The sequence below is a fragment of the Bombus pyrosoma genome, linkage group LG7 (assembly GCF_014825855.1).
Source record: "Bombus pyrosoma isolate SC7728 linkage group LG7, ASM1482585v1, whole genome shotgun sequence".
Taxonomy (NCBI): domain Eukaryota; kingdom Metazoa; phylum Arthropoda; class Insecta; order Hymenoptera; family Apidae; genus Bombus; species Bombus pyrosoma.
Window position 1 is genome coordinate 2791016 of NC_057776.1, and position 14987 is coordinate 2806002.

At 31.4% G+C, this 14987-nt stretch overlaps 1 protein-coding gene across 1 annotated transcript in view; it reads right to left on the reverse strand.

Annotated features, from left to right (window-relative positions):
• Positions 1–443: 443 nt before the first annotated feature.
• LOC122569048 (aminopeptidase N) overlaps positions 444–14987 on the reverse strand; it is a 56070-nt gene continuing 41526 nt past the window's right edge. The window contains exons 10-15 of the mRNA XM_043729510.1: positions 12518–12722; positions 10925–11202; positions 10004–10203; positions 7471–7782; positions 4454–4535; positions 444–2636 (exon numbers count right to left, since the gene is read on the reverse strand). Coding sequence (XP_043585445.1) covers positions 2487–2636; positions 4454–4535; positions 7471–7782; positions 10004–10203; positions 10925–11202; positions 12518–12722 — 1227 coding nt within the window. The 3' untranslated portion in view covers positions 444–2486. The remainder of the gene's footprint in view (positions 2637–4453; positions 4536–7470; positions 7783–10003; positions 10204–10924; positions 11203–12517; positions 12723–14987) is intronic.

Genomic DNA, 14987 nt, shown 5'->3' on the forward strand with positions numbered 1-14987 from the left:
ACACACCCAAACAGGCTGGCTACGGAAACGATCAACGCAAGAATAGAAAGAAGACTAAAAAGGAAACACCCAGCTGATCTCATAAAGGATATAAACTAAAAAACGCGAAGATGGCACCCCGCTNAATATAAAAAAAAAAAAAAAACAACCAAACCGGCTGGCTGCGGAAACGATCAACACAAGCATAGAAAGAAGACTAAGAAGGAAACACCCAGCAGATCTCACAAAGGATATAACCTAATAAACACGAAGATGGTACCCCGCTGGAGGTAACCATCCACATGCTATGTATATTTAAGCTATAATATTTTACCAAATGTCCTACTGGACAAATTGTAAAATTTAAATAAATAATAAAAAGAAAAACTACCAAAGAAATTAAAAACGACGACATTGTATAAAATTGTCTATATTATATCTACGATACATAACACACTCAAGAATAAAAACCGATATAACTTTATTATATTGAAACCAAAATACAATGTTTAAGAAGCAATTTTTCAGTGTGTAATATTCACATAGCGGAGTTCTTGTTTTACAAACAAAAAGAAATTACAAAAAAGAGCCATCGATTTGCGATTTCATGTCGGATCTTTCAAAACTTATATCACCAATGGAATGTACACGGCATTTTATAGACACAGGAAAAGAAAGTTCTTTTAAGTATTATGCATAATAAAAAACAGACATTGAAACAGAAAGTGTGTAACAAATATTTTGTGCATAATTTGTCTCTATAATTTTGTGTTACACATCACAACGTTGGCGATCATTATTGTAACAAACAATTTCAGTTGTGATTTCAAAATTTCAAAATTTCGAGTGACTCGTGCTTGCAACAAATAACTCATTGATATTATCAAATTATAAGAAATAATTATTTTCCTGAAAATTGTTGCGTTAAAGTCAATCATACGGAAATTATAATTATTAAGAACCATAATTGTTAAGAAACAGTAATTCTTTGAAGCTACCACGATTGAAATTTCATTTCATATAACTTTTGCTTTAATATTATCGTCCTGTAATAATACCATCACAATGTTATCATTCATAATTACTGCAAGCAATAATATTTCGATCCTTCACTAAAACATTTAATTCTTCTTGCTTATCTTTATTAATTTTTTTAATTCGAAAAGAAATGTTACAATCTACTTATTATAACATGTAAGGATCATAACAGCTATAATTTTAAATGAATAATAACAAGATGCATATTTACGGTACAAAATTAATTGCAAGAATCTTCGTTAAACCTTCGTGAAGAAATTTAAGTTGCGCTAAGATTGTATTTTAACACTGTATAACCAGAATTATGATGGCTTATGAGAACAAAAAATTATGATTTAATACGTTACTGTAGACTTCCGATACTAATATTTAATATGCAGTTAGGTTTAACAAACATACAGTTCACGAAAGTATTTAGCATAGAATATTAAATATTTATCATAGAAAGCTTCTATTGTGTGTGTAATACAAAACAATTTAACATTTTATTAACAATGCAATAAGACACTGCACAATCATAATTATATTGATAAAATGCAAAAGGTATCTGAAATCATGTGTATACAGAAGTTGCAAAATATTTATACAAGCATACACATCGCAAAAATCATAGATGTATTTGAACAATTAATCATTCATTACGTTATTTGTAAGTTATAATGAGTGAAATTAATAAAATCATCATGAACATTAATTATATGTTTAAGGCCATTATTGCTTTATGCTAATTTTTTATTAAATGTTTGCGATAAAAGTGTTGCAATCTCTATATACATTTTCAGATTGGTTTCACATCTTACCAATATCATTACAATAATCGTATCTTATTATAATATAATGAAATTTCGAAAAGTATCGTATAAAATACACAGTACATTTATAAAAATTTTCTTAAGTTAAATGTTTAAATATTTCCGTGAAGCTAATATCGTCGAATACTGTAGATATGTATGTATGCATAAAAGATGTCACTTTTAAATCACATGTAGAGGTTCAGATTAATTTAATGAAACAAACTATTACTAAAGATACATTGAAGTCTTATAAGAAAAAATAATTCAACTTATTCGTTAAATAATCTGAGGAGAATATTTAAATTATTAATATACGCGAATTTTTGTAAAATACTAAAACATCGACAGAATTCAATCTCTTCTATCCAAATACCTAAATGTTCCATTATACATACATACATTAATACTTAACAGGTATTTACAAAATCATGCAAAAACACTTAATACTTGTTTCATAAATTTCAGATATAGATCGTTTTTCGTAGTCTACGTTTAACCATAGCGACAAAGCGATTTTTTTCGTATGAGTAAAATGCTTTCAAATAATCGAACAATGTTTTGAAATATTTCCACGCATGAGGATGGAGTCCTCGCTTCGACAATTTTAATTGCTCCATTGGACAACGCACGGATATTACAATTATTTATATAACACTAATCTGCTTCATTTTATTGTTACGCGGTATTCCTTTTTAGCCAATCTTGAATCGTAATGTGATTGGCTTCCACCCATCGTATGTTTGCTTCAGCTTGTTCTATCGATTGTTGCATTGACCTCGTTGCACTTCCAAACTCCCCCATGTGTTCATTAGTAAATTCCAGCAGCTAAATATCAAGAAATATATTTATTAGAATATCCTTATTTTTACGAAATTAAATTAATGAACATAAAAATACTTCATTATTAAATTTTTTTACAATACACAATGCAATGCAACATTCCAGCAAACTAACGAGACAAAACTATTGTGTAAGAAAATGTGAAGTTCGAACGCCTTGAAGGGCCGCTTGGCCTTCGTCACACTCAGCTGTGGAAACAGAAAGCGTCAACACTTAGAGTGCCATAAATTCGGCCCTTCCTCGTGCGGCATCTTGCGCTGGTGGGTCGCAAAAACATTTTGTGACTGCGATGCCTAGTATATTCTTTGTACAATCGTCGACGTGCACGAACGTTGAAATAAAGCTACGGGAGTTCGCGTACTAATATTTGTTAGTTTTATGAGATTTTCTATTAGTATATATAGAACACAATATTCAGATTAATATGATAATATTTTTATGAGCTTGAAGCACTTAATTTTTATTTTAAAAAAAGCCATTAAATATCAAATAAACTATTAAATAAGGTAAAAAAGAAACATTTACGACAAAAAGAAATAGCAAAATAAAAGTGGGGAAAATCAGAGTAAATAATATAATTCTTAGTTTCCGATTTTTATAACTGTAATTCACGAATTATCTTCTCTTAGTTTAATGATAATTCGAGGGGAAATTTTCGAAATAAACATGTATTTATAATTGCAAATATTACAAAACGAATTCTTTAATTAAAATAAATATTATCGTAATGTATCAAATCCTTTGTATTAAATCAAGCCTGAAGGAGAACTTAATCCTAATACATATTTGTTAGCGGTAAAGCATTTTCGTGACGATAGCCCACTGCTATTTAGCATCATTGTAATTAATGATGGGGCTCGGGACTGAATAACGACCACGGAAGGGTGTTTGAGTGAATGTTTGGAATGACGATAACCAACGACACGAGATCGCCGAGTTATGGGGTGTTGATGATGTTTAGAGTTTTAAAGGATGTGTGAAATAGTATGCCAACAAAATGGCAAGCGAATTGACATTGCATTACTAAGAAATAGAGACTTTGTTCAAAAGATTTCGAGTCGGGAAGACTGTGATACCTTTTGATAAGCGGACTGTGGGGAAGTGTTCGAAGGAACAAAAGTATGAGGATCTTCGTGAATAATTTATGACGCTCACTTTTACAATCAAAATTACGATGAATATGGACGGAAATATAGAAAACTCATAGTTTTCGAAATATGTACATATCATAAAAAATATACTAGTACTATTACATTGCACTCTCCCTATACATACATATACATACATAACTGTAAAGTGACGCAAGTCGCTTCGCTGTTTTGTACGCAGTCATATATGTATATGATTGTATAGGCAGAATGTAACGTAGTAGTATGCACTAATATATTTTTCTTAATACATATCTCAAAAGTTATGAGTTGGCTACATGTCGGATCACTGCCATTATAATGCTTGTGGCATAAGCTACTCGTTGTCTCAATAATTAAAGTAGTGTCGAAATGATAACAAATAACAATACATACATAAAAATTTCACGAGAAGATTTCGATTTAATACATCTGCCAAAAGAAATGAAATAAATGAAGAAAGTTACTCCTTAGGATCATATTAACAAATCATTACGGGCCAATTTTTACGATAATATTTATATTTTTTATAAATCTGGATCACTAACAAAATCGAAGTTCGTTCAGACCTCTGAAATGTCACATTGCAGGCAGAAAAAGGATTTTATTACATTTTTTATATTTATTTACATTATTCTATTTTTATTATATTTTGTTATATTTTTATTTACTTACATCTTTAACGTCATATTTGGTGTTAATACCTCTGGTTGCTGATTTTACTATATTGTTCATCGTCATTAATGATGTTCCGAAGCTAAAACAGAGAACAAAGATTTTATTGCAATTATACTTGTAAAATTACTGAATAAAATAAATTACTTGTAAAGTAACGGATAACAGATATCAAAAGAAACTGATAAAATATATGTTTAAAATATATATTGTAATTAAGAAGTTTCGTATGATTTAGGAAGAAATGAAATGAATGGTCATTGTTAATTTTGTTTCATAGGTTGATTCACCGATCTCGAACAATGTAAATTATTTATAAATTACCTGTTACATATAAAAAGATGTATATAATATTAGGCATAGTTGAAAAAGTTTGAAACAAAATTAAAAATCTATATATAGAAACTACACGATATTTAATTAAAGTACAATATATATCTCATAGAAGTTATAAAAATATTTAAGCAAGCTAATTGTTCATTACGTTAATGAAGCTCAATGTTCAGTGGGACTATCTTTAATACCTATCATAGACTTTATTATACGTTTTACTTATTACACGTTTAAGATAGCTATTTAGAATATGTCTAGTACCTAGGCCGGACTATACTCCTGTCCCTATTGCAGATAGGATTTTTTCTTGTAGGGTCTTTTTTTTAAAGCAGAGTATATGTTGTGTATACAGAATTTTTTATTTCAATAGATGACATAAAAGAACAAATTAAAGAGAATTCTTTAAGTATGAGTGCTGGACAAATGAACATTGTAATGGAAAATGTAAGAAACGGAGCGCAAAATGTTTAGAATCCGATCATCGAGAGATTGAGTATTTCTTGTAGCCGTTCAAGAAATGTTACATATTTCGACAAGCATTGAGCTTTTCATGACTTCATTTTATACCTACCTGGTTGAAACTGTAGAAAAGCTACAGTTCTTTCCAATTTCGATGATTTTTGGATATGCCGTAGAAATCAATATTTCCAACAACTTTTTTCTGTACATGTAACTTTCGGTCGGCCATAGTTTCCGAGATATTCACAAAAAGCTATCGGCACCATTATAGTGAATTCTGTTTATAATTGAGCGTCCCTAACTGCTGGATTAAGGTAGCTAACCTAAATCCAAACCCAATACATTGATGATATTTATTTTTAATTTGATTATAGAAAATATTTCTTACAGTCTTGCATATGCAGCTGTGCACAAAGATTTATCCAAGCTTGTCTTGTTTATACATAATATGTATGAACAGAAGATAAGAGCTAGGTATCGCTTGGCCGTTATACCCACCCGCCGCACGCCGCCAGACTTCTGGCAATCAATACTAACGCGCACGCTGTCACGGACCCACAATTATAGAACACTGTAGGTATCGATGGATTATTATGAATATCTCGGAAACTCAACTGTCAGTTACATGTACAGGAAAAAATTGTTCAAAATGTTGAGCTTCTTATACATATTCAACACATTTAAAAATCATCGAAATCGGAAAGGACGTAGTTTCTCTGCAGTTTCGCCCTTTTTTATTCCGAATGGCACGAGCAATCAATTAATACAAAAGATAGTAAGTTTAAATTTTAAAAAAGGTACAATATCAGTTTTGCAATTGCATCGATGCACTTCTGCGAAGATTGCACTACATGATGATAGATATCTTTACCGTCTTTTCCTATTTGCAAAAGAGACAGACTTATAATCCGACCCAGTTTCTAGTCTTATTCTGTATATTGGGTTGTGCGGACATTCATTCGGTTGTTCGTATCGTTCTCATTACAAATTTTTATTAAATAATGAGGTGCACGAAAAAATATTGTTCTTAATTGGATACTGAAGAGAATCAGAGAGGATTATCCAATATTCGTTAACAAAAAAGATTTTCTTTCAGAGAGATAATGTACTACTTCCCATATTCACGAAATTTTCAATCTGAAATAAAATATTCACTTCTATCTATTTCACACACCAAATATGTACATATACTATTAATCCAGTTAAATTAGCCTCAGCAAAGGCCAAATTCAACATTAAATGATATCTGAAATTTTCTTACGCGAACTTACAACAATCATGTTCAGGAAAAAATCTATATGTTTGCCATTCGAGATTTCTCGCGCATGAACTTTGTAAAGAATCATCAAAGTTCACGAAAACAGGTTTCTTGCCTATAACAATAAACCTAATAATCAAGTCGCAAAAAATTTCGAATAAAAATTGTAGCTTTTAAAAATATGTATCAGATGAGACGTCGCAAGATAAGATTGATTAATTCGTTGAGCCGTAAATAAATAAAAATCGCACTAGCTTCAATTGTCAATCATTCATATAAAATTGAGAATGCGAAGTTGAAACTTGACGAAAATGTAGCTTTTGTTATTTTTAAAAATTGTGCAAAATTTCTTCTTCAAATGTTTATCAATCTCTGCAAAGAGCTATTTAACAACTAAAAAGGTGACTGTAGAATTCTTTTCCGGGAGAACCACTCATGGTTTCTTTGAGACTTTTTTTTACTTATGTACTTACCACTATCAGTAACAAACGACTGAAAAAAGGCTGTACAGGTCTTATCATATAGATTTTTTCAATATCTACACTTTTCAATTTAAACTTTTTTCTGCGAGATTATTATATTTCTTGCGTGTTTTTAACAATGACGCCTAACTGTTCTGAGTTTCAACACAAAACGAGTTTCAAACACATACATTTCATTTCTAATGATCTTACAAACCATTTTGTGCAAGAAAATTACTGTTTACAATTTTTCACGAATTTGGCTGTCTTGAAGACTAATTCGACTGGTCTTCAACTTTTACCAATATCATTATAATAGTATAATGTTCTATTGCTAATGAAATTCAAAATGATTTATATAACATATATAATATGTACATGCAAGATATATAGGTAATATGTGATTATTATTATTAGTAATCTGTGATAAATGTTCAAATATTTTCATGAACTGCTGTAGATAACAGTGATTTAAATGATGGAGTAAAATACAATAAAAGACTTACTATTCTCGAAGACGAGCCCATTTATTTCTGAGGAAATTAAATGCTAGCGGCTGTCCAATAGAGTTGCTAGCAACAGAATTTAGAACACGTCCTGCATCTTGCTTCCTGATACCCGAATTTTCCGTAACCATCCAATCCAAATAACGACTTAAAAGCCAAGTTTCTCTGGTACAACCAAGAGAATGCAGAAGTAAATCCTTCTCAGAACCGACATTGGTTTCTAAGTACCTTTGCCAAGCAAAGTCCCATTCAATTTGTCCACCAAATCGAATAGCCGTACAGTAGACGACCATTTTCAGATTTGGCGAGATCCTAACAATATTTAAAAGTTTCATTAAGAGATATTACTTCTCTAATATTATCAACTTTTGCAATATGTATTATTATATTGGATCAATAGATAATTTTTCTTTGAAATATCATTTCAAATGGAGTTATCTTTTAAATGAAGTAATATAAGGCACTATTTCTATTTTTAAAAGAAATTAATTCGTAGTTAAAATGTAGCTTTAGAGAAAAATGCATTCTATTGTGTACATAATTTTATAATAAAGGAGCACACACTTAATTTTGAATATCAAAAAATACGGTAGATAAGATTTCACAATCTTGATTAAACTTAAGAGTAACTTAAAAATAGTAACATAAAGAAATATAAACATAAATAAAAAGAACTTAAAATATACTGAGTGTCCTGTAAAATGTAATACTATTGAGCAGTATAATAGTCTTTAGGAAAAGATAGGTTGAAAATATAGAAAAATTTTTTTTAAATATATGACTGATATATTTATTATGTATGACTAACATATTTTTTAAAATATATAGAGGGTCATCCATTTAACTCGCAACCCGCGCGAGACTGTGGAAAGTGGCAACATTGATCAATGTTAACAATTGTCATTCGTTGAATTTGTAGAAAGTGATCGTTAATAAATTTTAAATTATAGCATAGAAGAAGATGTACATACTAAATCAATTATAGGCAAAGTACGGATAAAAAGAAAACAGATGTACTGGCTAACTAGTCGAAATTCTAAACTCAGCATAGAAAATAAACTAAAAATCTACAAAACGATAATAAAACCAATTTGGACGTACGGAATACCGATGTGAGGGACAGCAGCAATAAGCCACATAAATAAACTAGAGTCCCTACAATTAAAGACATTGAGAACAATAGTCAACGCTCCACGGTATGTCAGGAACGAGGATATACACAAAGGCTTAAAAATACCAACGGTCAAAGAAGAAATCGGCAGGTACGCAGAAAAATACAAGGAAAGAAAGGCAACACATCCAAACCTGCTGGCTGCTGAAATGAGCAAAACCTATATAAAAAGAAGACTAAGAAGAAAACACTTCACTGACCTCACTAAAGGAATAAAATAGTCAAACTCGAAGATGGTATCCCGCTGGGGGTAGCCATTCACATGTTATTTAGCAATTAAGTTAGAAAAATTTACCGAATGTCCAGGTGGACAAATTGTAAAGTGCAAATTAAATAATAAAAAAAAAATATGTTAAAAATGGAAAATGTTGGTGGAAGTAGAGAAAGCGCCATGATGTTTGTAAGAATGCGAATAGTAATATTGTATATACATATTTTACTTTTCAAATTACTTTTCAAATAATCACCTTGTGTGGCGGGAGGTGGTGACTACGGTGACGAATCATTCTGTATTCTTGGCAATTCTTGTTTATAATCTGTATAACTCCAGATAACTCTAGTTCTAATTCTAACAACAACTCATAGATAGCAGATGTCGATGTATGATTGCAATAGTAAATACACGCGGGTTCCGAGTTAAGTGGGTATATTAAGTGGTATACATTCAGCTCATATCAATAATAAACTAAGATGATAAATAATAAAGTAAAAGTAAATATGGACATACATCACCTGATCATTATTTTAGAATAGCGTTATACTGAATATACTAAATAGTATTAGGTTGTCCCAAAAGTTTATTTCATTTAATAAGGAAATACTAGATGCACAACATTTTTTGTTTTATTATTATAAAATTTCTTCTATTATTACAAAACGAATCATACATAATTCAATAAAATAATATAAAACAAACAATGTTGTGCATCTATTATTTCCATACAACACGAAAGAAACTTTTGGGACAACCTAATATATAATAATTGTACTGGTAATTGGTTTCCGACTTTCTCGAAAACAGTGATTTACATATGTATTTAGAAAAGTTTTATTTTCCAAAATTACATATGTTACTTACTAGTACTACGTTTGTCAAGGCATCCTTTATACGGAATGATGAAGTTATTGTTTATGAAATAATCAGAATATATTAAACACAATTAATATTATGTATAATATTCACAATGCCGTATACATTCAAATATCAATTGAAAAAAGGAAATTATTTTCAAACAAAGTTAGAATGCTAATGAATTACAAATATTTTTTATTATTTGTTTCATAAAGGTATAGAGAATTTGTTACGAAACTAGTTTTCATAATTTGACAAATTGCTTAATACATAATATAAGAGGTACTTACGGATTATTTTTATCCGGGCTAGGCGTATTACGCCAATTATAGAACTGTCTGACTGCATTTTGCACACAATCATCATGGCCGAAGTTACATGCCCATGTTAGCACATCGATCCGGGTGAAAACTGTCAACTGAGGATCCTGAGAACTATCCTTAAAACCAACTTGTTTGTACACGTTGTCGAGTAGCTTCAAAATGTACACCTAAAACATTATTTAATGTAACATAAAGAAATATATGTATTTGCTTTAGCACGCATAGAACATTCCATTTAACTACTTTATTATCCAAGAATTTAGAGTCACACAACATTCAGTGTACTAGTTTCTGTATGTTACAGGTATAAATAAACAACTCTTATATCCATTTGAAATAATGAAAATTTATCCTTTTGGATTATGAATTATATATAAGGAAAAGATTGCGTAGAAATTTTATTTAACTGTCTCCGACTTTATTATAAATGAGTTAATGTATGTTAAAATGTAATCATAAATATGGTCCTACTGGGATTAAAAATTCTATCTTTTTTCTAATATCTTTTCATATTCTTGTGTTTAGGCTTTCATTCTATCTCAGACATTTTCCCGAGGCACATTTAGTTATATGTGCCTAAAACTTTCTGTAATCGTGCACTTTTCGTGCAGTTTTCTTTCAAATAATCGGTCATCCCATGTGTTTGTAACATTTAAAATTCAGTCATAGTAAGATACACATTAAATTATTAACAAATATTTGCAATAGGATATATGACAAAATAATAATCAAATCTTTAAATATAGCATCGTATATCATTTTCTAACTTATGTAAATTATGTTTGTGTTCAAATATGAAGGATTTTGCTGTGAATAGCCAAAAGAACATGGCATATAGTGTTGTTTTGGGAAACTGGTATAGAAAAATTAATAAATTTTTGTATTTACCCGAAATTTGTCGTAACTCGGCATTTTGACTAGCATGCTATCCAAATAATGCATGGCAGTGAAAGCAGCCTTCCAAGGTAAATACTCAGTTTCGTGAGCTAAATACGATGTGACATCCAACGCAATGGCGTAATCTAGTCTTCCGGCTCTGGCCAAATTAAGCGCATCATCTATTAACTGAGCACGATTGATCGTTGAAATATTTCTAAAGGAATCCTTGTTCAGTTGTTTGATTATCAATTGCCAATTTTTCCTGTCGTAATTCACTCTGTAGTATCCTAAATAGAAAAAAATTTCGAAACAAAAGATTAATCAATGTATGTGCTCAATAATTTATATAATATATTAGATATGTGTTAGATATGTGTATATTAGATATTAAATTTATGAATTGAATGTACATAAATTAATTATATATTAAATATATTAAATTTAGGCCAGTATAATATATAAAAAACGAACTTGATGTGAATCTTTATTATGAGAGACAATGAATTTCGACTGCCAGAAATGAGTGGAAGGGTTGTGCGTGTGTCTGTGTGTGTGTAATTAAGATTAGGCTATTAGAAGAATATGTGATAACGCATGTTTTGGGATAGGCGTAATAGAATGTGTCCTGAAAATGTTTGCGCAGTTTGCTTCGATTGAGTCAAAGGAAATAAAAGATGGAGAGTTCTTTCATAAAATATTTGAGTCTCTCAAAAGACAAATTGATCGACTCTACCTTTCATCAATTTTATTGCATAGATACTGTGCGGAGTTGGAAGATGAGTAACAAGACGGCACTGGGTGAAGGGAGGTACTGCTCTTTATCGTTCACTCTCACGCGTTGCTATATTGTTTCATTTGATATACGAATAACCAATCACGGTCGCATTGCATATACTAGTATTCTTTCTAGCTCCGCACAATACGTGGTTATAATTAAGGAAATGATTTATTTCTACATGCCTACTTATTGCAAGACGGCTGTATAAATAATTGAAAATTCTAATATGAATTTTAAAAAATTCTATTTTTGAAGATTTATTATTTTTCTTTGTTTTTTAATTTATGAAGTTGATCAATATTCTGAACACCTCACATTGCATTGAAAATGTATATTGTATAACAAAATTAGGTACTGAATAGTAGCGATAAAAGAACACGTGAGAGTTTTTCTTTATTTCGTGTCGTGCTATTAAATACTTTATTCTGTGCTGCCTTATATGATCTTCATGTTTCAAAATTATTTTTAGTATATTTAATTCTAATTTTATTAGATCGTGAGGTATTACATCATTTTTGGGCGTGTTTTTATCAAATAATATGTGTATTATTCTATATACTATGCCATTAAAATTTACACATTTTTAATGTAAGAGAAAATAATTCATACTTGATAATGTTGCAAACAGAATCTCAAAAATTTCCATCTCTATTTGAAACAAATGATGCAAGAACCAAGAAAGCATAAATCGATATTTAATTTTATGTTAGCTATAACATAAACAAACAATATACTTGAGAGAGAGGGAGAGAGAAAGTTAATATACATTTTTATATACGTATACTGATATTTGTTTCAAAATTATTTTAGAACATGTTCCTTACCAGTTTCTTGAATATTCAAGATCACCCACTCCGAGAAGTTCCAGTTCAAATTCGATAGCATAATCGATTTTTCTGCTTTCATCCATTGAGAAGGTTGAGTTGTATTGAAATTTAATTGACTTTCAGTCGTATATGTGATTGGTATCCACCATAGTGGTTCAACAGATGTGGTCACCATAGTACCATTACGAAGCATAAAACGGTCCTAAAATGAAAGAAGCGAACGAAAACATAACAAACGTTATTCGTGAACGATACATCGCATCGATTCATTGTAATATTCTATTGAAAGCCACGGATGAAAAATATTATATGATAAGTTACATTACCTATCTTTTATAAAATTTTTAAATTCGCAATCTTTGGTATAATTGGTTGCGTTATTAATATTCTGCGATAGTTCGAGTGAGAAATGAAGTGTGACAACCGATGTACTAGTGCTTTCTAATGAGTGAGAGTGCGATAATGATTACGTTGGTTCAATCAATAAAAGGGCAGAACAACTGCCTTCAAAATCCTTCAACAATGACTTCCCAATTTAAAAAATCGTACTTCATACTCCGCAGTTATCTCCGATATATTTCCTCAAAAAGATCTAACCCCAATCATAGAAGAAAATGGATAAACGATTAAAGACAACGAACAAAAATCGCAAAACTGTAACTCTACCAACATTATATGCATATTCTTATCCAACAGAAATATTACGGGCGGATTAACGGAGAACCACAAAGAAATTCACATATAGAAGCATGCCCTTCAATTAAGATCCTTGATATTAAAATGAAAACGAATAATAATATCAAATGTACCTCCAGATGTACCACACAATGTAATTGTGGAATCATTAGGTAAAACTGGTAAAAAAAAATTTAGGTGAAAAGGTACTCAAGTACAATAAAAAAATATAAATTAAAAAAGTTTTTTAACAAGGTTTTATTCATAAAGGCACTAAAAATTTGAAAATAATCTTTATTTTTGTGACTTTTGTGAGGCACACAAATCATCTGAAAAAAATGAGCGCCCTACATATATTACATATATGTCATATATGGCAAACAGAGATTATATTTAACATTTTAATACGTTTACGAATAAAATTTTCATGTGAAATTTTTAAAATTTATGTTTTTACTTTTTACTTTTTAGTAAATTTCCAGAAAAACAATTTTTAAATTATACTAATTGATTTCATTATTATTGTTCAAAGCACGGGAAAATCCTTGTAACGAATAAACAAAAAACCTCGTAACGAACAAATAAGTATTAATTTGACCTAGTTTCCTAGGGTTTCTGATAGAATATTGTATTATCATGTGTTACGTCGCGTGAGATGGTCCGTGCGATGTCCTTTATTGTCTGACCGTCAAAGGCCCACGCATCGTTATACAGACCCTTAATAAACCTAATGCACCACCATAAACAGAATCTTTTTAACTGAATCTTTAATCCTGCAAGTATCTTCGGTTTATGGCTGGTCCTTAGAACAGTCCTTAGGTTTATCATTCGCTCGAAAGCGGGTATTTACCTAACGAGAAAAGCTGGTTTTTCCCATGATCAATGTCACCCATGAGCCACGTTCGTAGGAGGCTTCCTCCTCCTATCTTCATTCATTAACGTTAGCTATAATCAATGGCCATCGCGGATCGTTACTCTCACTTTCCTAACGAAAAGTGTGAACGACGAATCCGCGTGCTTAGTTCTGTGGCGGATCGGTAACAACAGGATGCCGACAGGTAGAGGACGTCAGTGCGGTCGTAACACCTCCCGGGCGATCCGGGTACCCAAGCGCCAACACCAGAGGGCTACTACGACGACAACGAGTCTATCTGTCTCGCCAGCGGACGAATATACGGGGTCACAATACAAATACCGCAGCTAGAGAGACTCCCTCTGCGTCTAAGGCAGGGACTACCGAACATAGCCTTACTGACGAGTCCACCGGTAGTCCCGGGACGAAATGCGTCAAATAGCGACAATACTACGCTATAGGGAAGAAGTGATGGTGCCCATCGCAAATTTCATGGGCAACCACCTTCAACTGGCGGCGGCGACGACGGGCTACGACGACGGAGGAGCGGTGCAAAAGTAAAAATTATATCGGATTCTCCATCCGCCATAGTTCAAAAGGCACACCTACACCGAGCTTTTCTCCGTGATAATACGTGAACGAATTTCATTTGATCTCTAGACTTGTTCTCTGGACTTGAGCTACACTACAGAACAGTCACCACATTTCTAGACTTGTTCCACAAACAGTTCGAGTAACAGTTTTAACATTTAAAGCTCAGAAGTAACAATCAATCAGTCATCACAGTCGCCAAGTCGAAGACAGTCAATCGACAGAAGTCACATCATCACAGTCGCCAATACGAAAATAGTCTCAGGCCGTACTCACTCGTAGTTTGGCAGTCAACATACGCACCATTGTATCACATATTGAAATTATTGGATTGTTGAAAATATATAT